At 59.2% G+C, this 27763-nt stretch overlaps 4 protein-coding genes across 10 annotated transcripts; 2 read left to right on the top strand and 2 right to left on the bottom strand.

Moving 5' to 3' along the window:
• The first annotated feature begins 1314 nt into the window (after positions 1-1314).
• ZNF784 (zinc finger protein 784) lies at positions 1315-8199 on the top strand. Of its 2 annotated transcripts, none has more exons than XR_008631207.1 (3): positions 1315-2026; positions 4490-5342; positions 6615-6750. XR_008631207.1 is itself a non-coding variant. In XM_055145012.1 (3 exons), the coding sequence occupies exons 2-3, from the start codon at positions 5163-5165 to the stop codon at positions 7386-7388; spliced, it is 852 nt and encodes a 283-aa protein (XP_055000987.1). In that variant the 5' UTR covers positions 1859-2026; positions 4490-5162; the 3' UTR covers positions 7389-8199. The 2 variants fall into 2 exon arrangements, 1 of the variants encoding a protein (XP_055000987.1); XM_055145012.1 differs by having other exon boundaries at positions 1859-2026; positions 4490-5240; positions 6615-8199.
• Positions 8200-9883: 1684 nt separating this feature from the next.
• ZNF865 (zinc finger protein 865) lies at positions 9884-17893 on the bottom strand. The gene is made up of 2 exons (XM_055145007.1): positions 16744-17893; positions 9884-13461 (listed from the first exon to the last, which is right to left on the bottom strand). Exons 1-2 carry the CDS (start codon positions 17182-17184, stop codon positions 10216-10218), a joined length of 3687 nt encoding a protein of 1228 aa, XP_055000982.1. The 5' UTR covers positions 17185-17893; the 3' UTR covers positions 9884-10215.
• A 100-nt stretch (positions 17894-17993) lies between these two features.
• On the bottom strand, positions 17994-21771 carry ZNF524 (zinc finger protein 524). 4 transcript variants are annotated; one of them, XM_055145015.1, is made up of 2 exons: positions 21666-21771; positions 17994-19413 (listed from the first exon to the last, which is right to left on the bottom strand). In XM_055145015.1, exon 2 carries the CDS (start codon positions 19372-19374, stop codon positions 18550-18552), a length of 825 nt encoding a protein of 274 aa, XP_055000990.1. In that variant the 5' UTR covers positions 19375-19413; positions 21666-21771; the 3' UTR covers positions 17994-18549. The 4 variants fall into 4 exon arrangements, with proteins under 4 accessions (XP_055000990.1, XP_055000991.1, XP_055000989.1 ...); XM_055145016.1 differs by lacking the exon at positions 21666-21771 and adding an exon at positions 21425-21448; XM_055145014.1 differs by lacking the exon at positions 21666-21771 and adding an exon at positions 21441-21556 and having other exon boundaries at positions 17995-19413.
• FIZ1 (FLT3 interacting zinc finger 1) lies at positions 21496-27763 on the top strand. 3 transcript variants are annotated; one of them, XM_055145010.1, is made up of 4 exons: positions 22031-22483; positions 22774-22825; positions 23465-23790; positions 25734-27763. In XM_055145010.1, exons 3-4 carry the CDS (start codon positions 23491-23493, stop codon positions 26901-26903), a joined length of 1470 nt encoding a protein of 489 aa, XP_055000985.1. In that variant the 5' UTR covers positions 22031-22483; positions 22774-22825; positions 23465-23490; the 3' UTR covers positions 26904-27763. The 3 variants fall into 3 exon arrangements, with proteins under 3 accessions (XP_055000984.1, XP_055000985.1, XP_055000986.1); XM_055145009.1 differs by lacking the exons at positions 22031-22483; positions 22774-22825 and adding an exon at positions 21496-21635; XM_055145011.1 differs by lacking the exon at positions 22774-22825.

The raw sequence follows: 27763 nt of genomic DNA, 5'->3' as shown, positions 1-27763 counted from the left end.
GCCCGAGGGCTTAGAAAGGGAAAGGGAAATGGAAAGTTGTGTCCTCCCGCTGGGCACCTGAGGAAACCGAAGCCCAGGGGAGTTGGAAGGGAATGACACTTTCCCATGGACCAGCTGGGCAAACTGAGGCCTGAGTCTGGTCTGGTAGAGAGATGGTAGGTAAGGGGCGCGGCCACCTCACAGATGGAAACAGCTTCAATGACAGGCAAGGGTGCCAGCACTGAACCCACAAAGAATTCCAGGACTTTCTGGGTCCCGCTTTGCACAGGTGAGCTTAGTCCCCAGCATGGGGAAAACACCATACATGGGCAACAGATGTGTATGGAGCACAAGTAGAGCATGTGATGGATACCTTCAGGGGTCTGTGTTTAGGTGCCCCCTGCAGATCTCATAGACTGCCAGCATCAAAGCATATGCTATAGCCCATTGAACCCTCTCTGGCCCTTTTGCTTCTCTTTCTTATTTTTAATTTTTTTTTTAATTTTTTGGGCCATATCTAGTTGTGCTCATGGGACTGTATGTGGTGCTGGGGTTCAAAGTAGACTGGGCCACATGCAAGGCAAGTGCCTTAGCACCTAGATTATCTCCCCCCCCTTTTTTTTATATGGGGGTAGAGGACATCAAACCAGAGCCTTACACAAGTGAAGGCCAGTGCTCCCTCTCTGAAAATTGTCTCCATCCTAGAAATGTAACTGCCCTGACCAATAACTGACAGTCACTCCTGGTTACAATGTGAGAAAATGGATGGTGATGGTTCACTGTTGCATTGGTGATGCCCGGCCCGAAGCCCTCATCTCCATTCCCCAAATCCCTACATAGCCCAACCAACCATTCCTGCAGACCTTACAAGGCCAGTTCCCCTCCCCACAATCCTTTTGTTTCTGTGCCCCTTCCCCCTGTGGCTCTCCTGGCCTTCAGTTGCCTCTTTTCCCTCCTACCCATCTAGCCACTGGATTCTCCCAGTTCCCACCTCTTTGGACCCCCCCCCCTCAGCTGCAGCCCCAATCTCCACCTTCAACCTCATCCTTGACATGTCTTCTGGGGTCTTCTCCCCCAAACCCCTCAGCACTGGGCCTGTGCCCCGGATCCCATGAGGTCAGCGGAGTGGTCTCTGGTAGGGGTGCAGCAGGGAGGTGCCTCTGCGCTAACTCCTGCTGGAGTGTCTTGTCTCTTCTCACTGGGTTGAGTGGACACAATGGAACCAGGAATGGCCCCCTTGCTAACCAGACCGAGGGACACGAGGCCTGAGTTGGGGCCATGTTGTCCTCAGGTATGCGATGTGGACAGCAGGAGTCGACTTCGTCTGGATCATTGTCGCGCGCCGCTTCGTCCAGCGAAGAAACACGAAACTCGGAGATCCTTTTGGCTGCGATTTATTTAGGAACTTTCTCATGCGTTAGAGAACTTTCTCATGCGTTAGAGAAGAAATCAGGAACGGGGACGTGGAGTAAGGCGGAAAAAGGGACGCATGAGGGAGAACCCCCTAGCTAGGTGACCTCCCCCCTTATATACCTCTCGCTGCCTGCTTATGCCCACGTGTCCGCATCTGATAGGTTAGTCACAGCTTATGGGCGTGGCAAGACATCCTGTTTCCTTATTAGGAGTTGTTTTCGAAGCACACAGGTGTTGATTACAAAGAGCGCTACAAAGCATGGTCCCATGGTGGCTCTCCACAGATCATGACCTGAGGACTGGCAACTCTGGGAGCTAGCAGAGGGGCCCCGGCACACCTTTCCAATGCATGAGGCCTGTGTGGCCCCCAGGCCAGAAGGGCCAAGACTCAGCAGGTCCAGCTGACCATGAATATGACCAGGAGTGATCCCAGAACCCTGAGCACTGCTCCAAAATACCCCAAAAACAAATAAAACACTGTCTGTTATTTTAAAGATGGTGGTTGTATATCAGGGATATTTGTGACTTTTTTTTTTTTTTTTTTGCAGGTTGGGGACACACCCAGCGATGCTCAGAGGTTACTTCTGGCTTTACACTCAGGAATTACTCTCGGTGATCCTGGGAATAAAACAAGGTAAACACCCTGCCTGCTGTACTATCACTCCAGTCTTTTACTAGTGACCTTTAAAATTTGTAATTGCAGTTCTGGCTGATGGCTGATGAGCTAAAGACACCTGCTTTGCCAGTTTAGGTGGTAAGTCTGTCCTGGGGGCCATCCACAGGATTCATGCACCTGTCACAGAGCCCCACCATCTCTATGGTAGGGGCATCGGGGCCATGAGTGTACCCTAACCCTCCAATGAGCATGAAACCAAGTGTTTGTTATCCCCTTCATGGAAACAGCAGAAGGGAGAGAAGAGGAAGGGCCAGTGCAGTGCTGGGTATAGATACATGAAAATTTGGTAAGGTTGTTTTGTTTGCAGCATTGGAAGTCAAAGCCAGATCTCTAGCATGCGCCCTAAACCTGTGCCACATCCCTAGCCTACAATTTACTTTTTGTACTATGTAAATGTTCACTGAAATATTATATAGAGGCCAGAGAGATAGCACAGTAATTAGGGTGTTTGCCCTGCACATGGCCAACTCAGGTTTGATCACAGGTGTGTTCAGGGCTTAGTCCTGAAAAACATATTTTACACCACAAAAATATATATAAAATATATATGCACAATTATATGTATATGCATACATACATATATATATAAATATATATATACATTTTTCCCTTCTGGATGGCAGGAATTGGTCATGTATGGCTGTGGTATTCACATACTAGGCTATAGCATAGAGAAATATCTCTTTGGGTATCAAGGAACCATAAGTAAGCATGTTTATAGAATATAATTTCTCCTTATGAAAAACTGAAACTAGGGCCAGAGAAATAATATATGCAAATGAGCCAGATTTAATCCCTGGAACCATATCTGTGAGTGACACCCCTAAGCACAAAACCAGGAATATCTACTGTGTACTACCAGGTATGGTCCAACCACCACCACCCCTGGACAAAATGGAACTGACTAAATGCAGCTCAACAGACAGGTGAATGACCGGAGTGTGGCAGAATCACATGCAGAACTTCACTGCAGCACTAGAGTGATAGGAGAGAGGGGCTGGAGTGATAGGAGAGAGGGGAGGATGCTTGCCTTGCACAAAGATAACCCAGATTTAATCCCCAGCATCCCATATGGTCCCCTGAGCATGTCTGGGTGTGATCCAAATACCTAAAAAAAAGAATTTCACTGGGCATTGTGGATGGGTGAGCAGCCAATGTATTTTTCCTTTTCTTTTCTTTGCTCGGGAGTTACTCCTGGCTCTGTGTTCAGGAATTACTTCAGGTGATTCTTGGTGGATCATCTGGGGTGATGGGGTACAAGACAAGCACCCGACACACTGTACTATCACTCTGCCCCCAGCCCATGGTTTTCAGCATAAACCAACACCTGAAACAAAGAGAGGGAGCCAGAGAGAAGTGAGTGAGTGGCACTGCTGATTTATGAAGGTATGAAGCCTGTAGGACATGACATCATTTCAGATATTTAGCCAAGGAAAAGAGGCAAAGATACAATGAAGATACAAACTCTGATAAGCTCAGGGGAGAAAGGAGGCTGGATTAGGGGGGACAGAGGCTGGATCTATCTCTGGGATAGATTGTGAGGGGGGATATGTGAAGTTATTCATATCATTTCAAATACTTTTTTTTTTAATTTGGGTGCAAGCCCCAGCCTAGTGCTCCAGGGTCCTTGCTTTTGCCCTGACATTGGAACTCCAGTCTCCCTCAGACAGAATGCATGTTCTACCCTTGAGCCATCTCCCAACCCTCCCTTTTTTTGTTTTTATTTGTTTGGTTTTTTTTTGCCATTGATGATCAAATAAACACTGTAAATAAAAAACTGTCCATGTGTGTCACTTAAGGTAGAACAGGTCTGAGGAGCCCCACACAAATATCTGTCTTTAATGCTTTTGGCTTTACACTCAAGAATTACTCCCGGCGGTGCTCAGGGGACCATATGGGATGCTGGGAATCGAACCCGGCTCGGCCTCGTGCAAGGCAAACGCCCTACTCGCTGTGCTATTGCTCCAGCCCCTGTCTTTAATGCTTTTGTTTTTCCTGGTGCCACATGGAATGATACTCTGCTCCTAGCTCTTGCTCAGGGATTACTCTTATCTGGCTCCGGGAACCATGTGTGGTGCCTGAGAACAAGCCCAGGTTGACCCTGTCCAAGGCAAGCATTTTACCCTCTGTACTATTGCTCTATCCCCAGGAAAGTATAATCTTATCTCATCATGTTCTTAGAAGGTAAACAGAAGTGATTCTATCGGTTTTGTTTTGTATTTTCGGGCCACACCCAGTAATGCTGAGGGTTTATTCCTGGTTCTGCACTGTGGGATTACTCCTAGCGATCTCAGGGGACCATATGCGGTGCTGGGGTGCCAGGTTGGAACCTGGGTCAGCCAAGGCAAATGCCCTACCTGCTGTACTATTTTCTTGCTCCAGGAGTGTTGCATTCAAGGTTTGGAAATGTTTTCATTTTAGGTATCTTCAGCCCTGCCCTTCCAAGAAACAGTGGAATGGCGTTCCAAAAGTCTTCTGTATCCTTTTCTCATTGAGTTTTCAGAGGTCTACAATTTATACATAAAGTACACGGGTTTCTGAGACGTGCAGTGACACACACAATCGGACAGCAAGAACCAATCCCTGTCCTTGGTGCTAACGGAAGCGGTGGGGGGGAGTATTTAGAGCTCGGTCCTGAAAAGGAGCATTTCTCAAATGCCAAGGGAACTCTGGGTACTTGGTTAATTGTCACAGCGATTGATAGCTTCTTGCCAAATCACAGTTGCACTGGAGTTGCGTTCTACTGCACGGGTCCCTCTGTAAATTTTGCATCACCGCATTATTACCAGCCAAGCGGGGGAGGCGAGCACAAAGCCTGTCGTATGAAAACGGAACACCGTGATTTCGGGTATAGTGGACCACCAGCTCCTTTAGGGTGGCTGCAAGGAGAAAGGCGGGGTTCGCCGATGGCCAGCCCCGCACCGCTTAGGCTCGCGGACTCGGTGACTAATAGGAACTAAGGAGCCAGACCAGAGGGCTAACCCGGGCTCTCGCCCCGCCCCCGCCCCAGCCTGCTCGCGCGGCTGCGCGGACGCGCCCGGTCCCGCCCGCCCGGTGCCGCCTGCTGGCCTCGGGGGCGGGGCCCGAGCACAACATGGCTGACGAGCGCCGGGAAACCTCGAGTCCTAGCTCAGCGGTCCCGGAGCCACGCTCTCCGGACCCGCCGGACCTGGTGCGGGCACGGAAGGGACCTAGGTCGTGTGTGTCGACGTGGGAGGTGGGCCTTAGGCCAGGGAGTGTGGTGTGGCGTGGCTTTTGAGAGTTGGCGTGGCAGGTACTTAGGGCCCCGAGGGGCGGGGCGTGGAGAGCCTGTGACGGTGGAGGGGGGGGGCCTGGCGTTGGGCGGATCCTCTGAGCCCTCGTATAGTTCCGAGCAGGTTGTGTCTGAGGGGCGGAGCCTCAGCGAGAAATTTTCGGAGTTGAGAACTAGGATGGAAGGATGGGAAGGTGACCCTGACAGTCAAGGATGTGGGGTTATGATGAGCACCCACACTGGGATGGAAAGGAGGATTCTGCATGGGCCTGAATAAGATTCCTTGAATGCCAAGGATGTGATTGGGGCGGGGAGGGGGGAAGGAGAATAATGACTTTTCGGGTGTCTTTGGAACAGCACCTCATTTTCTTCCACTCAGTGGAAAGAAACTGAGGACAGGCATTCAACAAGTCTTTTCTGATTGATTTTCTTTCTCTCAGAGCTTGCAGTCTAATGTGAGGAGAAGTTGGGAATAAAGGGAGAGCTGATGGGAGTGTGGAGGAGAGCTAAATTTCGACGGAGCCGTATGTTGTGTGGAAGTTTCTTTTTGCTTTAGAGTCAGAGAGAGAGAAAAAGGAGTCAGGTTGTGATGAAATTTAGGATGAAGATTTGGAGCAAATTTGGGGATTGGTACTTGGCAAAATGGGAGGGTTTCAATGGGAAATTACTTCATCTGGTTTCCATTTTCAAAGGTCATCCAGGCTACTTTGGGAGGAGGTGATAAAGGAACAGGTGTGGAAATGACTGTCTCTTAAGTATCCTTCTTTTATTGGGGAAGGCAAGAAATGATTGGCTTGTAACTCAGTGGAGGAGGGACATGTTAGAATTCATGATCTATTTGAGACAAAAGAGGTAGTAATGGGGTCAGGGCAGAGACCCCCAAGGGTAAATAATAGGATCCAGGGGCTGGAGTGATAGCACAGCGGGTAGGGCGTTTGCCTTGCACGCGGCTGACCCGGGTTCGAATCCCAGCATCCCATATGGTCCCCTGAGCACCGCCAGGAGTGATTCCTGAGTGCATGAGCCAGGAGTGACCCCTGTGCATTGCGGGTGTGACCCAAAAAGCAAAAAAAAAAAGAATAGGATCCAGAAATGGAAGGGTGGAGTAGGAATGTGGCTCAGCGACCAAACATATGCGTTGCACATCCCATCCCTCACCAAACATGGTCACCATCATCACTGTGGAGGCACCGGATGCCTGTCACCTAGGAGATATGCTTCCTAAGTGGAGGCCTGGGAGGCAGTGGAGACAGCGTCCACAGGCTCCTGGTTTCTCCCCCACTTCCTGCCCAGGTTCTGGTGCCTGATGAGGACCGCCCGGCCACACCCCCGAGGGACCTCATCGAGATCCAGGTGGTGAAGGTGACCGACACCACGCAGGTCTCCGAGCCCCCGGAGCCAGGCCCTCTTCACTGTGCCTTGTGTCCAGCTGCTTTCCAGCTGGTGTCTGAGCTGCTGTTCCACGAACACGGCCACCTGGCTGGGGTCGAAGGTGGTGGGCCGGCCGGGAACCCAAGCCAGTGCCACGTGTGTGGCCACCGCTGCCCAGGCCCCGCCAGCCTGCGCACCCACTACAGTCTGCACACAGCGGAAAGGCCTTACCACTGCGCGCTCTGCCCGCGCTCCTTCAAGGCGCCGGCACCGCTGTTGCGTCACCAGCACCAACACGGGCCCGGGCCAGCTGTGGTAGGCTGTGGGGCCCCGCGGGAGATCGCTGGGGCCGTGGCAGCGGGTGCGGCGGTGAGCAAGCCCTTCGCCTGCCGCTTCTGCGCCAAGCCGTTCCGCCGCTCATCCGACATGCGCGACCACGAGCGCGTGCACACAGGCGAGCGACCCTACCACTGCAGCGTGTGCGGCAAAGGTTTCACGCAGTCATCAGTGCTGAGTGGCCACGCGCGCATCCACAGTGGCGAGCGACCCTTCCGCTGTGCGCTCTGTGGCCGTGCCTTCAACAACTCCTCCAACTTCCGCAAGCACCAGCGCACCCACTTCCAAGGACCCTGCCCTGGTCTTGGGGCGCCCCCGGCAACCAGCAGGCAGGGGGAGGGGGGGCGGGAGCCCTCATAGGTGAAGAGAGAGGTTGACCCCTAGGCTGGCAGGAGGCAGGGAGCAGGAGAAGGGAGATTGGGGGAACAGAGGAGCGGCTGGTAATGAAAAGCTGAGCCAGTTGGGGGACCCTTCCCCCTCAGAATCACTGAGGTGGGGGATGCACAGCCCAGGTCCAGGTTGTGTTCTTGCAGGTGGTCCTTGTGCATGAAGCTTGTCACCGGGCAGTGGTGGCATGGGGTGGGTCACAGTGCCCCTGGTCATTGAGGGTTCTGGTCTTGGGGGTTCTCTGGGGTGTGCCCAGATGGAACCATTTGCCTGCCTCAGTGAACCCCACCCTCTTGCCTGTCTCCCAAGGGTGGAGGAACCTCAGCACATCCTCCAAAAAAGACTTGGGGATGCCCTCAAAGCCCAAGGGTACCAGGTCATAGCTGAGGGCCTTTGAGCTTACGGGACATGAGCCTCACTGTAAGGATCCTTCGTCCCTCTACCCAGGGACAGAGAAGTACCCCCTTGTCAAGCTTTGGCCTAAGAACCCACCCCCCTGTGTTTCCTTTCCCCATTCCCCCTTGAGCTCATGGGAACCAGTGCCAGCTGATCCCAGGGGTGGGCTGTTGGAGGCTGGGGACCCCAGCTGAGAGCTGAGTCACTGTGCTAGGGGCCCCGATTCTCTGTTATTAAAGAACTTTCTGAAAAGCTCCTCTATGTCCATCTTGTAGCTGGGGTGGGAGCAGAGGGGCCACAGCACAGCCACCCCTCTGTAGAGGTGCGGAGGTGTGGCTCAGCTCCGGAAGTAGCAGTCCGGGGACTACAGAGGGGAGCACTTGGACATGTACATTCTCCCCACTCCCCCAGCACCCCATGTCCCCATGGAACCCCCACCATGCAAAGAGCTTGTCCTCCGCCAAAGCAGCATCTGCAGCCAGGAGAGACCTGGGCTGGTTCCCTGAGTATCCCCTGTCCCGTGCTGCTGCTTGTTCCTGAGCTGTACTTCCCATTACAGCTCTGCTAGAGAGAGAGTCAGTGGGGTCTGGGCCAGGTGGAGATGGATGCTCAGGTTGGACGTGGGAGCTGGGGGCAGCCTGCATGCACTGCAGCTCAGGGTGGGCTGGGGGCACTGCCCATGGGCATGAGTCCTGCTAGAACTTTTCCCTGTGGTATTTGTTCCCACTGCTAAGTCATGCTGTTGCTTGTTCATTTGTTCCAGTGCTGGGGATCAACTTCAGGGCATCACACATGCAAAGCATGTGATCTATAGCAAGCTACATCCTGGCCCAATGCCAATGATGTAAACCCTTCTGATGGCAAATACTGGCAGGCAATGAGTCCAGAAGTGTGAATGTATGGGCTAAGGCGAAGTGTGTGGTGGATCCCAGCAGTTAGTTAATTCAGGGTGCACCAGGAAGACTGGCAAGTCCTGCCAGCACCAGTCTCCCATCCCACCTCTCTGGGACCCTCATCATGTGAGCTGCACCATACCTGTGCCCGAGCGCCTCCCCTCACCCCTCACTACCACCCCTGCCTGACAAGTTCCTGTGGAGTGTGGCCAGCTCACACCAAAATGGCCCCATGCTCCGGAGCCTGTGCTGCTACTTCATGCCTTCCCCTTGGAGGTAGACTCCAGGCAGGGATTTAATCATTACAGTTTGGTGGCCACATTGTCCCATGACCAAAGTGAGGTCTGGAAGGACTGGAGAAATAGTACAGTGGGTAAGGCACTTGCCTTGCATGCAGTTGATGGGGTTCGATCCCCAATATCCCACATACCCCCTGAGCACTGTCAGAAGTAATTCCTGAATGCAGAGTCAAGAGTAACTCTTGAGCATCATCTGGTGTGACCCCAAAACACATAAGAATACAGTGAGGGCTGAATAAGTGCACCTGGAGGCCCTGTCCCTTGTCACTCACAGGCTCTGAGCAGGGAGGCCCAGCTCCCCATCACTCAGGCTGGGACCCAGCATTAGCCCCCAAAGGCAAAGTGGGGTGTTCGGGGAACTATGTCCAGTTCATCTGTTCCCTAAGGACAGCCTCAGCAAACACTGGCAGGCTGCTTGGCATGTACTCTGGGCACCTAAAGGAGGCAGTTTAGGTACAAGCAGGTCCCCAGCTGCTGAGAGCACACTGACCTGGCCCGTTCACTTCCACCACTTAAAAGACTCAGTGTTGGGCCAGAGAGGTCCTACAATGGTTAGGATGCTTGCCTTGCACACAGCATACTTGGGATTGATCCCCAGCATGCCATATGGTTCCCCGGACCACACCAGGAATGATCCCTGAGTGCAGAGCCAGGAATAAGCCCTGAGCACTGTCAGATGTGGGAGGGAGGGAGGGATGGAGGGAAGACGGAAACTCAGTGCCTAAGGAGCAAAATCCAGAGACAAAAGTGCCCCAAATCCTCTGCTAGGAGCACTCTTCCGGGGTGCAACAAGAGACTCAAGGGCCCTGTGGATAAATTTATTCTTCTCTGCTCTGTACAAGCCGCGTCTGCACCCCGCCCCCACCCCACAATCCAAAAGATCACCTGCCCCCCACCCCCAGTTCCGCTCAAATTCCAGGGTCTGAGAGGGGAGTGAGTAGCTCAGCCCCACCCCACCAAAGCGTCTTGGGGGACAGAATGCTACGGGGGCTGGGGTGGATGAGGGTTACAAGACCGGGCTGGATGGGGCTCGGGTTGGTGGCTGGGAGAGGATGCGGCTGGCCCAGAGGGTCAGAATGGAGGAATTCCGGGAAAGTTTGTCCACGTTTGCAGCGAGCGGGCAGTGAAGGGGGAAAGGGACAGCTCAGCGGGCCACGGGGCTTGGGGCCTGACAGGGTGGGCTATTGGAACTGCAGAGGGGCCAGGCCTCAGTCAGGCATCCTTCCCAGTTAAGGTGCTGGCACCAGCCCCCGCCCCGGGAGCTCCGAGGCCCTCGGCCTTGTGTGCCAGGCGGTGCTTCTTGAGGCCGTAGGTGTTGGCGAAGCCCTCACCGCAGGAGGAGCAGCGGAAAGGCCGGCCGCCCTGGTGGGCTGCCAGGTGCTTGCGAAAATACCCGGGATCCTTGAAGGCCTTGAGACAGGCGGGGCAGCGGAGCTCAGGCCGCGGCGGCTCGTGCGCGCGCTGGTGACGCAGCACAGAGCTCAGGTAGAAGAAGCCCTTGCCGCAGTGCTCGCAGCGGTAGGCGCGCTCGCCCAGGTGCAGTCGCTGGTGCTCCAACAGATTGGAGCGATAACGGAACGTCTTGCCGCAGGCCCCGCAGCGCTGGGGCCGGGCCACTGCATGCAGGCGCCGGTGCTCTGCCAGGCTGGACGACTGGGCAAAGCGCTTGGCACACACGCCACACTTGAAGGCGCGCTCACCCGTGTGCACCACACGATGCTGCCGCAGGTACCAGGAGCGCAGAAAGCCTTGGCCGCACACGCCACAGCGGTAGGGTCGCTGCTCCGTGTGGCAGCGCTGGTGGCGCATCAGCAGGGCCGCCTCCCAGAAGCGCTTGCCACACACGGGACAGCGGAAGCCTCGTTTCTGCCGGTGGCTGCGGCGGTGCAGAAGCAGGTCGTAGGCGCCGGCGAAGCTCTGGCCACACAGGCCGCAGCCCAGGGTTCGGCGCACCAGGTGTACATACTTATGTGTCACCAGGCCCAGGAAGTGCTTGAAGCTCTGGCCACACGTGGCGCAGCTGAAGCGCTCCGGGCCCCCTGTGGCACTGCCCCCGCTGCCAGCCGCCGCCGCCCCGCCGGCGTCATCGCCCCCCGACACCCCGGCTAGCGCCGCTACAGCGGCCCCGACCTCGCCCGCCAACCCACTGTCTAGCACGCTGGCCGCGTCTGTCCCGCCAGAACCTTCCGGGGGCTGGGTGCCACCCGGCGCGGGAGGCAGCAGGCGCTCAGGCGCCGCCTGGTGCACCAGCTTGTGCCACATGAGGTTCTCAATGAAGCCGAACGTCTTGCCACAGGCGTCGCAGCCGTAAGGCTTCTCTGCCATGTGCACCTCCTTGTGACTCATGACGTGGAAGAGATCAGGGAAGTGCTCACCGCAGTCCGAGCAGGCGTAGCTCAGGCTCTCGGCTGTGCCCGCCCCCGCAGCCGAGGAGCCAGAGCCGCAGGCACCTGGCGCGCCTTGGGTAGTGGGTAGGCCGGCGGCCCCGGCCAGGGCACAGGGCAGCTGCAGCCGGTGCACTTGGCGATGGCGGGTGAGGCTCTGTGGGTAACCGAACACCTTGCCGCACAGCTCGCACTTGTAGGGACGCTCGCGGGTGTGCACCACATGGTGCTTGCTCAGGTGGAAGGACTCACGGAAGCGCTTCCCGCACACCGGACATTGGTGCGGCTTCTCGCCAGTGTGGATGCGCTCATGGCGCTTCAACGTCTCGCGCCGGCCGAAGCCGCGGCCGCAGATCCCACAGCAGAAGGTCTTGCCCGGAATGCCGGCGCCGGAGCCTGCCGCACCCCCAGACCCCGCGCTGCCGAGCAGCAGCGGGTGTGCGCCTAGCAGCGGCACAGGTACGGCCCCATAGACCACGGCCGCAGCCGCCGCTGTGGCGGCCTTGTCGCTGTCAGTGGTGGGTGGGTCGGGGGGCAGGAGGTAGGGGCCCGGGGGGAAGGGGGGCGGGGGCTGCGGGGCCGCCCCATCCTTGGGCGCCTCTGGCGCGGCGGGCGCGGCACTGGCGGTGGGTGCGTGCGGGGCATGCGCAGCCTTGTGGCGCAGAAGGCTCTGTGGCGCTGAGTAGGACTTGCCGCAAAGGTCGCAGGGATAGGCGGGGCGCGGGGCGCCGGTGCCCGCGTGCGCCGCCTGGTGCTTGAGCAGGTAGGCGGCGTCGCGGAAGGCCTTCCCGCAGATGCCGCAGGGCAGGCGCAGCAGGTCAGCCGAGTGCGTCTTCACGTGGCGCTTGAGGCTCTCGCGGCGGTTGAAGCTCTTGTTGCACACGGAACAGGAGAAGGGCTTCTCGCCCGTGTGGATGATCTGGTGCTGGTGCAGGTGGCTGGGCTTTTTGAACACCTTCCAGCACAGCGGGCAGGCAAATGGGCCGTCACCACCCCCCGTCCCTACCGGCGGCCCCCCCCCACCTGCCGGGCCGGCCGGGACAGGATTGGCAGTGCCATCTGCAGGCGTGGCTGGGGGGCCGGAGGCCGCTGCAGCGGGGACTGGGGGGGCAGTGGGCGTGGCGGCGGCGGCAGCCGCAGGGACCCCAGCCGGGGCCGGCAAGCCGAGCTGTGACAGGGGCGTGGCAGGGGGTGGGGGCCCGGCTGTGGCCGGCATGGTGGCGGTGGCGGTGGGCGGCACATCCTTATGGCAGCGGCGGTGGCGGATGAGGCTGGAGACGTGGTTGTAGGTGCGGCCACACACGCCGCACTCGTACGGACGCTCACCCGAGTGCACGAGCATGTGCTGCACTAGGTGTGAGGACTGCTTGAAGGACTTCTGGCACACGCCGCACGGGAAGCGCCGCTCCATCAGGTACTTGAGCCGCCGGAAGTAGCCCTTGTCATCCTTGGATGGGTCGCACGTGGCGCTGGTGCCGGCTGGGCCCGGTGGGGCTGGCGCAGGTGTAGGCAGAGGGCCTGGTGTCCCCGCTGGAGTGGCCAGCCCTGGTGTCCCCCCAGGTCCTGTGGCTGGGCCCCCTCGCTTCAGGTTTCCAAACAGGTGCTGGTGTCCCGACAGGTCCACAATGCCCCACTGCGGGGCCGGGAAGGCGGCATCGAACAGGGGTGGCGGCGGTGCCCCAAAGGCAGGCGCCAGGGGCAGATCCGGCTTCTTGGCTTGGGAGGAGGCAGAAGAGGAAGAGGAGGACGATGAGGAGGAAGAAGAGGAGGATGAGGGCGTCTCTGCCTTAGGCTTGAAGGTGGCCGGGGCCGGGTAGTCATACTGGGGGGGCGGCGGCTGGGGTGGCGGCTGCGGTGGGGGCCCGGGAGTGCAGGGCAGGGCAGCCACGGCCTTAGCGTGCTCCCCATACAGCTCCATGGGCTCAAAGCGCTGGTGGTTGAGGAACTCCAGGAAGTCGAAGGGGTAGCTCTGGAAGTGAACCCCGTCCTCGCCGCCCAGGCCGCTGCTCCCACCAACCCCGGCTCCACTGCCCGCAGGGTTTGCCTCCATTTCGTTTGGGGTCCACCGGAGACCCTGTGAAGAGGGACAGGAGGTGCTGAGCACTGCAGGGCGGTGGGTGGTCAAAGGCTGGGCAGCCAACCTCCTGCCCAAGCATCCCTCTCATCTCCTCCCTGGCTCCTGATACACCTCCTCTGCACAGCCTCTCATGTTTTACCCACCCACCCCACCCCTGCCCCTGACCTGGTGGGTTATCAGGCCCTCTGGAAGCCCCAAGGAACTGAAGAGAAGCCCTGATTTCTTACTGTGTGACCTCGGGCAGGGTTCTGTGCCTCACAGCTGCATCTACAATACAGACCTCACACCTCCCAGCCTCAGGTCCAGCCCCATGCTCATCTCCTCCAGTGTGGAAGGGTGCGGAGGCACTAGTTTGGAGACAGGAGTGGAGGGGCCAAGTAGCAGGTCTCAGGCATAGTCTGAACATACCCCCATGACCTCTGTGACATCCCATGCCTGGGGTATCTGCATGCAGTCAGGGACCTGGGTGCTCCTGACCCGTTTTTGAGTCCCTTTCATTCCGGGCTACAACCAGAAGGGAGAGATCAAGGAGTACCAGGCCAGGATTCTCCCTGCCCAGCTTGAACGTGTCTTCCTCACACACACGTGTGATTTTCAGGGTTCCTGAAGAGCCTTGCTCTCCCACTGCGCAGGTGTGGGGTGCCACTGTAGGGAATCTTTGGAAAGCTCCTGCCTGGGCCGGAGACATGGTGATCCGCATTCAATCTCTGCCATTGCATGGGGTCCCTGGAGGCCTGCCAGGAGTGACACCCCCAAAAGAAAGCAGCTCCTGCTGGGCTTCCTGGAACTCTGGCACCCCCTGCAGGCCAGCCAGAAGCTTGCTGGGGCTGGGATGCAGTCACCACCCACCGCCCTGTAGATAGCTGGGAACAGGGTCCATGGGCTCGTTCAGGCAGTCACCATTTTCATCCCTCCAAGGAGAGCCTGCAGAGATCATGAGCATGGCAGTGTCTGGACCCCCTCTGCACCCCCTCCCCCAGTTGTGGTCCTGAAGAGGTAGAGGAAGGTCGGGAAGGGAGCTGCCTTTGGAAGTGCTATCAGGATTCTGAGGAAAGACATTTACATCAGGGGCAGGCCGGGAGGAAAGGTCCCACGATTCCCAAGTCTCTCCTGGGCCTCTTTGTGCTTCCCATCAGCCACTGCGCCCTGCTGTCCCAGGCTCTTCTGTCTACACCCACTCCTCCCCCAATCTGGCATGGGTTTTTGCACTTGGCCAAGTCACCTGGGCCTCCTGACGTCCTGTGGGCTGAGAGAAACCAAAGGCTGGGGTGGTGAGTTGGGGGGGACAGGCACCAGGCCAGGAGAGGGCACTCAGCAGACACAGGGTTGGGTGGGAGGTGGGGTGGGGGAAAGGTGGGCAGATGCACAGAGTGACCCGCTCATAACCCCCCAGAAACACGAAGCCCCCTTTGTCAAGGTGTCCGGGCCTTAAAGTGTCCTCCTGAGTTAGGCTGCAGGCACAGAGACATGTTCAGGAGGAGGGGAGGGACCCTTCCAGAGGCTCTGAAACAGCTGTTGTGTGTTCCTGGGTGAATGAGATCTGGGCCTTTGCCCCTACTGTGCCGACTCATTACAGCTGTGGGCAACTGAGGGTAAAGTCACTGTCCTGTGGGCCCAGGACCTGACTCAGGATGGGATTCTAATGGCTCAGGGATAAGAACCCAAGCCAGGGACAGGCCCCTGCAGCCTGGCAGGGGGGCTGCCCCATCCACATCTCCTACAGCCCATGGGTCTCCCACCAACCGTCCAGGTTGCTCAACAACTGACATCCCCTCAAAGGCAGGGGCTGAGGCTAGTCAGCCTCCTTCCTACTTCAGGGGAAACGACTGACACTACACCAGGGCATCCAGACTGCTTCCCCCTCACACCCCCGGCAGCACTGCATGTCCTGTCCCCTGAGGTCCCCTTGGGCACTGCCACATGTGAGTTCCTGTCCCCTGCTAATCTCCAGGACCCAAGACAATGCCCAGGGCAGAAGCCTGGCCCTAGAGGCCTCATGCCCCGACCACTTCACTCTTGGAGGGCTGCTCTCAAAGGTGTGACTTTTTGGTGCTGGTGGCTGGGGGGCAAGATAACAACAGAAATTTCTCTGAGACTCCTTCTGTCCAAGCCCCTCGTCCTGTGCACTCCCCTACCGGAGCCCATGTGGGCAGTTTCTAATCAGACCATGAGGCAGCAATGCTGTCCACCAAGGCGGCATCATCTGCTGTCAGATGTTTCATGTCCAGTGTGTGCTTCATGAGTGGCTGTGGAAGAGAGTGCAACCCGGGCTGGGGTCCTCTCCTCTCAGACCCTGCAGCACCCGCATTGTGGCCTTCTTTGCCCTTCTGATCTGCAAGGGCAGCTCCAAGTCTCTGCACTGCCCAGGTACCTCCAATTCAGGAGCACTCAGAAAACACTGTTTATCCTGTTTATGTGTTTACTTTCTTTTCAGCTGCCTCCCCAGAGAGTGGGGCTTTTCCTCTGCAGCTGCATAGGGGGCTACAGAGTCATCCCCTGGGGAAGCTGGAGACCGGGCAGATCAGGAACAGCTCATCAGAGCTGACGAAGCCTCATTCCCAGCGGGAAGGAAATGCTCTTGCAGGAGGTGCCACCGCCGGAGGCAGGGCAGAATTTCTGGGTAATCCTAGACTCCAGAGGGCAGGCGCTGCCCACCTGCAGGGGAAGGTGTGCATAGCAAGCAGAACTGAAGGGGGCGCTGTTCCGCGGGAGGGAGGTCGGGAAGGGGGTTGACAGAGGTGTTGCGGGGGAAATAGGGGCTCGTGTGCAGAATGAAAAAAGACATCCTTCACTGTTGACCAGAATAAAGTATTTTTACACCAACGGGGACGACTGGAAAGAAAGGTGTTAAGCATTGCTTGCGTGTGGAGAGGGAGAACGGGGCGGGGAGGGGTGCAGTTCTCTAAGGCACCGGTGATCGCTTTTTGCGGGCAACCTATGAGGGAGGGAGGGCTATGCTGGTAGCACCTGGGGAGCTGTCCCGACGGTGGCAAGGACTAGAGCCATGGAGAAAGCACGGGGCGGGGAGGGGTGTTTGGCAGCAGTTTAAGGGACCACCACGAATGAGGGCGCATTGGCAGCCGTCCTCCACGGGGGCGCTGATGGCGGAGATGTCTGCATTGGTCGACTAGGGGCGGGCAGTGACTTGGGAGCCTCCTGGCAAGGGCCCGGCGGGAGAAGCACTGATGGGGTCGTTCTGGGGACCACAGAAGGCCAGGTCGGGGTCCCCCCGCCCCCGCTGCCCTCGGGCCCAGGGGCCAAGCGACGACCGTCACTCACCGGCGCCGGGGTCTCCGCCGGGAGGAGGCCGAGGTGGCGGAGGAGGCGCCGCCGCTCGGGGGAGACCCGAGGGCCCGACCGGAAGTGCCGCCCCCTCCCCCTCCCCGGGAGCCCCGCACCGCCAGCCCGCCCGCCCGGAAGCGGAAGTCGCGCCCGTCTCCGAGGCGCCGGCGTGGAGGAGCGGAAAGAGGCAGCGGCGGCAGCGGCCCGCAGTGGCGGTGGCGGCGGCGGCGGCGATTGGCACAATGCGCCTGCGCATTGGCTAGGGAGCTCGGGTGGGGGAAGGCCTGGCCGCTTCCGGTGGCGGGACAGCGCTTTGCGCCTGCGCTCGGGGCGTCCGCCTCTTACCAGGGCACCGCCCACACACTCAGGACTTCCGGCTAGGCCACGCCCCTCCCGCGGATCCCACTCAAACTCTGCCTGACTCAGCTTCACGCCCATTTCAACGCGTCACCTCGTAAGCTCCGCCCACTGCCTCAAACTCCATCTTGCGGGGCTGAGAATGTAGCTAGCTAGCTCAGCCTTGCAAGCATGAGGCTCTAGGTTCGACTCCCTAAGCCAAAAAAAAAAAAAAAAACATAAAACAACACTACACGCCCCTTGTTCGCAACATTTCATCTCTCCTGCCTCAGTCCCCCCTCTCCGGGCTTCTTTGTGCCGCTCCCTCTGACCACAGCATCTGATGCATCTGCTTCAGTGGTTCTCAAAGTTTGCTCCGGAAGCCAGCGGCAGCGGCATCACCCGGAGTGGACTTATGAGAAACGTACGTCCTCGGGCCTCCCGCTCCAGACATCGGAATTCAGAAACCCTGTGGTAAAGCCTAGGGTCATGCATGCCTCACATGTGAGGAAGTGGGTTGTCTCAGACACCGCAAAAATGAAATAAAATACTCTTCTGGAAATCCTGATGAGCTCAAGTCGAGAACCACGATCCCTCTCTAACTCAGCCTCACTAAGCCTAGCGTTTCCTACTCGGATGCCCTCTTGGATAGCTCCTGCTTAGCCCAGATCTGAAGAGCGATTATGCCCACCCTCCGCATATCTTTTCTGTAGAGACCGACCTCTCCTGCTGCAGGTTCCCCTTGGTTTCCACTGCTCAAATAAAGCCCAAATTTCCCTCGCTAAATTGCTCAAGCAAGCGGCCCCAATAGCCCATAAATTGTTTTAAATAATTCCACCCCAGTTCTCAGCAACCCCTTCCCTCGCTGCCCAATAGGCCTGGTCCCTCAGCCCAAGCCCCGCCTCCTGCTACCCTGCCCCCGCCCCCAGCACCACACCACTCCTCAAACAGCTTCTGGACAGGTTAGGACAGAGTCCTAACTGAACTCCGGTGATTCTGGCCGGAATGGGGATGAGGATCTACATGTACACAGAAGATCCAAGTTCTTGCTTTAAGTGAATATTCACGGGAGTACTTGAGTCTGAGGGGATGGGACGGGGGCAAAGGCTTCCTCCAACTCACTCTTCAGTGCCCAGGGAAAGGCAGCATGTGACACGGGGATCCTCCCACAGGAAAGTGGAGGGGATCCCAGAAAGAAGAGGCAGCTAGCCCCAGTACTGTCACTGAAAACACACGATGCCAGTGGGCAGAGGTTTATTTCCATGGCCCCTGGCTCCGAGGGCCTGTCAGTCCTAGGCAGGGTGATGGAGAGTGATGGGACCCCAATACCGAGGCCCTCACCCTTAACCCCCTCCCACAAACGAAAGGCCATGAGACAGGAGGTAGTCCCAGCCCCCCCAACCACGGCCCAGCAGCAGCCCAGCCAGCACAAGGCCTGGTAGGGGGCGAGGGGGCCCAGCTTGTGGGTCAGGCCAGCTCTTTCCTCTCCTGTGGCTCCTCCTCCTCCTCCTCCTCCTCCTCCTCCTCCTCTTCCTCCTCCTCGGCGCCAGCAGTGGCCGGGATGCCCTCGTCGTCCCATGGCAGCTCAGGTCCTGGGTCCGGGGGACACACGGGTGCCTCCATGGCCTCTGGGTGCTTGCGTTTGGCATGGCGCCGGAGCGTGTTGGCCTCGGTGAAGCGCAGCCGGCAGACGGGGCACTGGTAGGGCCGCTCCCCCGAGTGCACCCGATGGTGGTGCGCCAACTCGCCAGCCTCGCGGAAGCGGCGCGGGCAGAGCAGACAGTGGAAGGGCCGCAGGCCAGCGTGGATGTTGCAGTGCCGCCGCAGGTGGCTGGACCGCTTGAAGGTCTTGCCACAGTCCTTGCACTCATGCGGTTTCAGCTCCGAGTGCGAGATGCTGTGGCGCTCCAGGTCAGAGAGGTAGGGGAAGGCCCGCAGGCACACTGGGCAGAAGTGCCGCGCCTTCTTGGGACCCGAGCCCTCGGTCCCACCTGCCACTGACCCTTCAGAGACTGTATAGGGCACACCCTGATCATCGATTAACAGCAGGTCGCTACCCCCGCCGCTGTCCACCGGGGCCATGGGCCCCTGCACCAGCGGGGGCTCCTGCCCTGGTTTGGGGGGCCGGCCCCGCTTACGGGAGAAGGAGGCCTTGAGCGTCCAGTGCGAGGAGGCAGCAGTACCGGGAGGGCGGCCCCGGCGGCCCCGACGAACAGGAGGCGGCAAGGCCAGAGGGTTTTCTTCCTCCTGGGGCAAAGGCGAAGGCAACTGGTCTGGGCTGGGGGTGTCCATTGAGCAGTGGGGGACTTGGGCCTGAGCTCTGGAGCCGGGCTAAGAGGAGAGAGGGGGGGCAGCAGTCAGTGCTCAGTGCAGGGAGGGCCTGGAGCTCCCTCTGTTCCCCAACACCTTGCCCATCCCAGTTCTGAGTCTCCTGAGTGGAGTGTGGCTGGCCAGGGAATACAGCGCAGCGGTCCTCAAATGGGGCTGCCCTGGCACCTCTGGACGGCGGGGCTTTGGCAATGTCTGCAACCCCTCCAGACAGGCAAAAGGAGAGGAGCAAAGGCGGGCGCTCAGGACTGGGGGAGGCCAAGCGGGAGTGCCTGGGTGGCTCCGGCCCTCAGAGTTGGGTGTGAGAAAGCACTGCTAGAGTCCAGTGTCCAGCTCCTGAGAAGGGCTCTGGCTTCCAAGCCTAGCTAAGCCCATTGCAAAACAGAGGAAGTTTCCTCCACCTCACCCAGACATGCCCTGGTGGGGGAAGGACGGCCTTAAAAAGCTCTTAGGGGCCAGCAAGAATCATCATCTAGGACTGCGCTGGGCCGCAACCAACCTCCGGGGAAAGGGGCACATCATCTCCACTTCGCGCAAGGCGGGTAACCTAAGTGCAGGCCAGACCCGTGCATAAGCGTCCACTGGCAGTGCTGGCAGGACCGAGATTTTAAACCAAGACCTCAAGGATCCCAGTGGCCCAGAGATAAAGAAGAAATGGGCTCAAGCAGATGAGGGGCACTTTGGAGGCCCTCAATCCTGAGCTTGAATTCAGCAATCAACGGGGACTTTGTGTCTCCGTGCCAGTGTCTGCCTCCTCAACCATGGGTATACTCAGTGAGCTCTCACTGTGCCCTCGTCACCATTGGCTCCTGAGGCCAAGGGATTGGAGAGCAGAAAGCGGGAGGAGGAGGCGAGCGCAGGTGCACTGAGAGCGGGGGCTGCAGGTGCCTCTGGACCCCCTTTTGAACAGGCATACGGTCCCCCCTAGAGAGGGCTGACCGCTTTCCAGCTATCACAGGATCCTCCAAGGGGGCCTGTCGGGGACGGAACTCAGCCTGGACCCTCGAGCCCCCGCTCAAACCCGCGCAAGCGCGCGCCCGCCGCCCCCCAGAGCTGCCAGAGCGCGGGGCGGGCCATGCGGGGGCGGCGGCCAATGAGCGGCGTTGTGCTGCGGACGCCGAGGGCCGCCGCCGAGGGGGTCTGCGCGCGCGCGCCCGGGAGGCTCCGCGGGGTGCGAGGTCGGCGCGCGCGCCGAGCAGGTGTAGGGAACGCGCTCCCGGTGCGCGCGGAACCCGGTCTCCCCTCCCTCCGTTCCCTTCCCCCCGCCAAGGCCCCCCGCCTCTCGGGTACCTCATTTGCATGTCGCCGGGGCTCGCGAGTGTGCGCGCGCCGGAGCGGCGGGATCGGCGCGTGGGGAGGGGCGGGGGCGCGGGGGCCCTGCCCCTCGGCGGCGAAGGAGAAGGCGCGCGGGGAGCCCCGCCCCCGGGGAGCACGCTCGCGGCCCCTCCCTCCCCCGCCCCCTCCGTGGGGCCCGCGCGCCCGCGGGAAACAAAGGGGATGCGCGAGGTCCTAAGACCCGGCCACTGCCGGGCAGGCCGGTCGCGCTTGCGCACCCTTCACCCCTGTCGGCAATCACCCCAGCAACACGTCCCAACCATAGAGACTTCTCTTTTTTCCCACAAAACAACCAGCCCGGTGGCCCAGTCAATGACAGGTACCAAAGGATGAAAAGCGGAAAATGGCTGCTCATTCCCGTAACTAACATGGCGCCGGATCGGCTTCAAAATCCCCTGGATGGCTGGGGGACAAGATGGAGCCTGCTCAGCCTCTCGGCCTCGTATCGGCGAACTTGAGAGTTCTCTATTTTTGCTTGCTGCAACTCGGCCCACCGCCCCTACACCACCCACTAACCGAATGACCCCAGACTGTCAAAGGGAGTCAGATCTGCCCGCTTCTTAGTGAATATGAGCCGCCGTGACCCGGAGGGCCGGGAAGCCGCGCGCTAAACCTGCTGCCCTTACTCTGTATGGCGCCGGTGGTTACCCAAGGCCCCGCCCCTTTCCTCTGCCCTTACCCAAGATGGCACCAACCTGGCTTCTCTAACCTCCTGTGTCGGGAAAGGGACGCGGGAGAAGGAGAAGGGCGGGCTGCAAGAGGGGGAAGCCAAGAGGGCGGGAGGAAGGGGGAGTGCGAGGGAGCAGGGAGTTAAGACGGAAGTCGAGGGGCCCCCCGGGTGGAAGTGACGCTGCCCCCGCTGCCCAAAATGTCGGCGCCCAGAGGGAGGTGTAAGTAATTAAAGAGGAAAGCCGACTGACTTTTCCGGCCTCCCGGGGCCGCCCCAGGGCTCCAGAATCCCCGCTCCGTCCCAGCGAGGTGGACTCGCCTGGCCGCGTGTCCTGCTGCCCTGCCTCCGCCCCGGGCGCCCGGGCCTCACCGTTTAAGGACGGGGGTGGGGTGGGGGGAGGGGCTCAAAGGCCTTCTCCAGGAGCCTGAGCCCTTGAGCCACCGCGGGGGGGCGGCCCGGGGTCTGTGTGTGGGGAGGACTAAAGGGTGGAGAGGGGGCGGGGCCTATCGCAGATTCGGGCGGAGCAATAATTGGGAGGAGCCAGGGTTGGGGCGGAGGCTAGAGTGGAAATAGGCGGGGCTGTGGGTAAGTGGGAGGGGTCTAAGTAAAGCGGGTGGATTTTTGTACCAGGGGCCAAGTGTCAGGAAAAGGGACCTGACTGGCGCCTCAGGGATAAGTGGGCAGAGCTTAGAGCAGAAAAGGTGGGGCCTGTCTGGCGCAGGACCTCAAGAACAGTGAGGGAATGGGGATTTAGGTGTGGAATTTGGGGGTCTTGGCGGAAATGCCAGTATCATGCAGGTGAGATGACTTACAGAAGTTGGAGCATGGCTCAGCAAAAGTGAGAGAGGTTGAACGACTCAAGATTGCCTTGGCAGTTGAGTAGGGCTTTGGAGGGGAATCCTAGCTAAATAGTGATGAAAGTCTAAGACAGAGCTCGAAGACTTTGCTTAGTGATGGGACCAATCCTTGTGCCCTCAACCTAAGGAAGCACTAGCATATGTCGCCTCAATTTTACTTCTTCCTGACCATCACTCCATGAGACAGTTTCTCCCATTTTTTCTGCTGCGGGTGAGAAGAGTTTCAATCGTTTTATTTATTTATTTATTTATTTTGCTTTTTGGGTCACACCTGGCGATGCACAAGGGTTACTCCTGGCTCTGCACTCAGGAATTACCCCTGGCCGTGCTCAGGGGACCATATGGGATGCTGGGATTTGAACCCGGGTCGGCCGCGTGCAAGGCAAACGCCCTACCCGCTGTGCTATCTCTCCAGCCCCTCAATCGTTTTAAAAGGGGTTCCCAGGACTAATTATGGACCAAGAGTGCTCAACCCCCAATATTTGTCTTCTCATTTGCTAGGAATATGAATCTTCTTGGAAAACTAACTAGAAAGGCTTCTCCTGAGGGCCAGGTACCTGTCCTAGATATCAGAGACTTTAGGAACTGTGTGAAGGAGCCTAAGTGGGAAAGGGGGATGGGGATGGGCTTAGCCGACGTGGGTGTGACATTGCAAAGTGGACAGGGCTTACAGATGAGCTGGAGTCCACTCGGAGAAAGACAGGGTTAATAAAAACAGTGGCTCTAGTGACTTGCAAATGATGTAAGTGGGAAGAACTTTGAGCAGTATGAGGAGGGGCTAGAGAAGGAACTGAATTGTCTAGGAAGACCAAAAGCTTCTAGAACAGTGTGAGACCTGGCACAGGACCTGGGCGTGAGCGGGCGGGGTTTGAGCACAGTGGGCGGGGCCTAAGCAGGAGCAGAGGGCAGATCGAAAACATCCAGGAGTGAACCTGGGAAAAAAGGCTGGAGACACACCTCCAACCCCCAGCACCTCCTGGTCACCCTAGCACTTCTGGCTCCAGTATGGTCCCAAAACCAAACCAACTAGTCATCAGTGCAGAAGAGACTGGGCTGGGAGATGGGAGCCGATGCGGGGGAGGGGCTCATAGGAGACTGGCAGATGCAGACTGGCTAGCTGGAGGGGCCTGGCAGCCCGGGACTGCAGGAGAAGTGCCCTCCTCATCTGCCTTCCTGTCTTCCCCCGCTCCAGAGAGAGTCCCCACCTGCTTGTATACCATGGATGATGGCCCGCTGCTGCCCGAGACCCCGGCCCCCGCCCCGCCCACCGCTGCCGCCCCCCGGGTCCCGTTTCACTGCAGTGAGTGCGGCAAGAGCTTCCGCTACCGCTCGGACCTGCGGCGCCACTTCGCCCGGCACACAGCGCTCAAGCCCCACGCGTGCCCACGCTGCGGCAAGGGCTTCAAGCACAGCTTTAACCTAGCCAACCACCTGCGCTCCCACACCGGAGAGCGGCCCTACCGCTGCTCCGCTTGCCCTAAGGGCTTCCGGGACTCCACCGGGCTGCTGCACCATCAGGTGAGTCGCAAGTTGCGGCAGGCCCCACACTCACCCAGAGCCCCGCGCGTGCCTGTCTGCTTCTGTTTCACCGCGGCAGGCTTCCTTGCTTTCACTGGGTGCCCTCCCCACTCCCCACCTGGGCCTTCGGCTGTCGGAGCCCAGAGCTCCCAGTCCCTTGGAGGTGGTTGCTGTCAGCTAGAGGATTGATGCGAAAACACAAGGCAAGCAAAAACGTTCTAGAAAGACAGGTGTTGAGAAGGAATATTTTTCCTAAAATCAATGTTGGGAATGATGTGGCAGAGAATGGCTCCCAGATGGGCAGGACAGGAGAGGAAGATATTTAAGTAGAGAGCTGAGGGTGGGCCTGGGTGGCAGGCTCCTAGCAGAGGGAACAGAGGGTACAAGCATCACAGACATGGACAGCAAAGGTCCTGGAGGAGAGGGCAGGTGCCACGTGTGGCCATCCTCAGGTGCCAGATCTCTGTGAGGATTCTGACCTTATCCTGTGTGCCAGACAGGCTAGGCATTTTGCACTGTCCCCTGCTTTCTGTCCCTGTGGCCCCTGTCTGGTTCTGGACCTCACATCCTGAACATTGCTCCCAGCCTCCCAAGTGTTCTTCCAACCTCCCTATCTCTCCCTGTCACATCCAGGCTCTGTGTCTACCAAAGAGTGGCCCAGCATGACAGTCACAGCCCTCTGAGACCTCAATCCTGCCCTCCGCTGAACATTTAATAAGCACCAGCTGCATGCAGGCACTGTACCAGCCTCTTTCAGGGCCAGAGGGAGATCAGAGGTAGTTTGGTTTGTTGAGAAAGTGCCACTTTGGGCCAGAGAGACAGAACAAAGGTTAAAGCACTTGCCTTGCAAGCCTACCAGCATCACATAGGTCCCCAAGCACCCCTAGGCATGATCCCTGAGCACAGAGCCAGCAGTCAGCATTAGAAAGTAAGAGCAAGAGGGGGCTGGAATGGTAGTACAGTGAGGAGGGAGCTTGCCTCACACATGGCCAACCTGCATTTGAGCCTCCACACCCCTTATGGTCCCCTGAGCACAGCCAGGAGTGATTCCTGAGTGTAGTCAAGTGTAACCCTGAGCATCACCGGGTGTGGCCCCAAAATCCAAAGCAAAACAAAACAAAACAAAAAGAACAGAATAGTGAGAGAGCAAGAGGTGCCCTGGCAAAGGCTAGAATTCTGCCCAGAGTGCCTGGTCACTCCACACAGTGGAACTGAAGGCACTCCAGGTCTGGGCTGGGGGCTGGGGGGCTGGTTGCCCCTGGCAGACGTTACAAGTGGAGCCCAGCACAGCGACTCATCAGGCCTAACCACCCTCAGGCAGACATCAGTAGGCCTTAACACCCCAAACCAATCCCTGCCATGTCAGGACCTTAGATAAGTGACCAGGGCACCCATCAGTCAAGACCTGCTTTGCACAGTCTCTCTCCCTGCCTCAGCCTACAGCACAGTGAAGCGCATGCGTGTGCTGGGAGCTGCCATGTTACACTGCTCAGATGCATAACATGCCTAGCATGCAGGAAGTCTGCACCGTTCTATTAGACAGAGGCTCCCCTGTGCCTCCGGGGATTATAGAGCCCCTCAACCTCCACACCCTGACTGCTGACACACTATACAAGGTGTTGTCGAGCGTAGGGCCATCTACCTGCTTTGCAGCAATAGAACCGGATTTTTTGTGGTTCTGTCCCCATCCTCATAGCAACCCAGTGGGAAGACTCCTTTTAGCTGCTCCCCAGAGACAGGCCCAGAGTTTTCACATGGGCAGGCAGAGGGCAGAATGAGTGGTGGCCCCAATCACTGTCACCTTCCGGTGGGAAGTGAGGAAAGCTGGAGGAACCCTCTCTGCTGAGATCAGGGTTTGTGCAAGGATCCTGCGGGCGCTGGGAGGGCCGGAAGCCTAAAACTGCCGGTCGGCCCTAACGTTGCACTCTCCCCTGCCGCCCCAGGTCGTGCACACTGGCGAGAAGCCCTACTGCTGTCTGGTTTGCGAGCTCCGCTTCTCGTCTCGCTCCAGCCTGGGCCGCCACCTCAAGCGCCAGCACCGCGGCGTGCTCCCGTCCCCGCTGCAGCCCAGCCCAGGTCTGCCCGTTCTGAGCGCGCCCTGCTCCGTCTGCTGCAACGTGGGACCCTGCTCGGTGTGCGGGGGAGCGGGTGCCGGAGGCGGGGAGGGCCCCGAGGGCGCGGGCGGCGGTGGCGGCGGCGGCTGGGGCCTGGCAGAGGCGGCGGCCGCGGCCTCGCTGCCTCCGTTCGCGTGCGGGGCGTGCGCGCGGCGCTTCGACCAGGGCCGCGAGCTGGCGGCGCACTGGGCGGCACACACCGACGTGAAGCCCTTCAAGTGCCCGCGCTGCGAGCGCGACTTCAACGCGCCGGCGCTGCTCGAGCGGCACAAGCTGACACACGACCTGCAGGCGGCGGGCGCGCCCCCCGCGCAGGCCTGGGCGCGGGCGGCGGAGCCCGGCGCGGAGCCCGAGACTGGCCTGGGCGCGCGGCCGGCCTGGGCCGCGGGGCTGCGCCTGGGCCGCGCGGGGGGTGGCGTGCCCCAGCTGGGGGCCCTGCGCCCCGAGGGCGGCGGCGAGGCGTCGGGCGCGGCGGCCGAGCGCGCGGAAGACACGCTGTACCAGTGCGACTGCGGGACGTTCTTCGCCTCGGCCGCCGCGCTGGCCGGCCACCTGGAGGCGCACTCGGGGCCCGCCACCTACGGCTGCGGCCACTGCGGGGCGCTCTACGCCGCCCTGGCCGCCCTCGACGAGCACCGGCGCGCCAGCCACGGCCAGGGCGACGGCTCCGAGGCGGCCGCGGCAGCCCCGCCGGGGGACCCCGCGCCTGGCGAGCCCACGGCCGCCGCGGGCCGCGGCAAAAAGATCTTCGGCTGCTCCGAGTGCGAGAAGCTGTTCCGCTCCCCGCGCGACCTGGAGCGCCACGTGCTGGTGCACACGGGCGAGAAGCCGTTCCCGTGCCTCGAGTGCGGCAAGTTCTTCCGCCACGAGTGCTACCTCAAGCGCCACCGACTGCTGCACGGCAGCGAGCGCCCCTTCCCCTGCCACATTTGTGGCAAGGGCTTCATCACGCTCAGCAACCTGTCCCGGCACCTGAAGCTGCACCGCGGCATGGACTGAGGCGGCCGCCTCCGCAGGGCGACCCCACCTCTGGGCGGCGCGCCTCCCCGCCTCCCATCCCGGGCGCTAAAGGTGAGGACCCCCTCTGGAGACATGGGGGCCGTCCAAGCAAATAAGCAGAGAGCCAGCTCTCGGGGGGCTGGGGTGACGGATCTCTGGAGAGGCTCCATAGATGGAGGCCCCCAGAATCCGTTCTGAATATCCCGAAATCAGTCCCCCATATGCCATGGAGACCTAGAAAAAAGTCTCCCCAAGTTCTTCTCCTTGAGGGGCGTACGCCCGCCACCCTTCCCCTCAGGAAGACCAGGATTCTCCTCAAGAGCCATCGATTCCAACCTGGAGAATGTGGGGGAGATTGTGTTTCATAATTTCCCTGGGTCCCCTTTAAAATCTTGCCCTTTAAAGTCACTGGTGCGCCCCCAAAATGGATATAGCCGAAATCTGCCTTCCCCCCCCACACATTCCATTTCCTAGACTGAAAGATGATCAGGACAGCCCTTCCCTCAGTCCACTCCCACTGAGGTCAGAAATGGAACTCCCCCAAGGACCGTTCTCACCCCAACACTAGAATAGGCTGGTTTGAGACCCTCAGTAGGACGGCCCAATTGGATGCACATGTCCCTGCCCGCTGGAATGGACCTGTCGGTCTGCCCAGAACCCACTCCATCCTGTGAACGCCCCACACACACACACAGAGTGTCTCCCTCACACCCTCCCCCACCAGTCTCTCTACGTTTATCTGTCTCTCTTCCTTCCAACCCGGAGGAGAAGGGGCTTTGGGGGCTACCCCGCTGATGAGCCTCAACCTCGCCCCACACCTTGATGCCTCCTGGATCCTAATAAACCTAGTCATGTCAGTC

Source organism: Sorex araneus, chromosome 8 (genome assembly GCF_027595985.1).
Source record: "Sorex araneus isolate mSorAra2 chromosome 8, mSorAra2.pri, whole genome shotgun sequence".
NCBI classification, from domain to species: domain Eukaryota; kingdom Metazoa; phylum Chordata; class Mammalia; order Eulipotyphla; family Soricidae; genus Sorex; species Sorex araneus.
The sequence above is the reverse complement of the archived record's forward strand: the minus strand, read 5'-3'. Positions and strand labels throughout refer to the sequence as shown.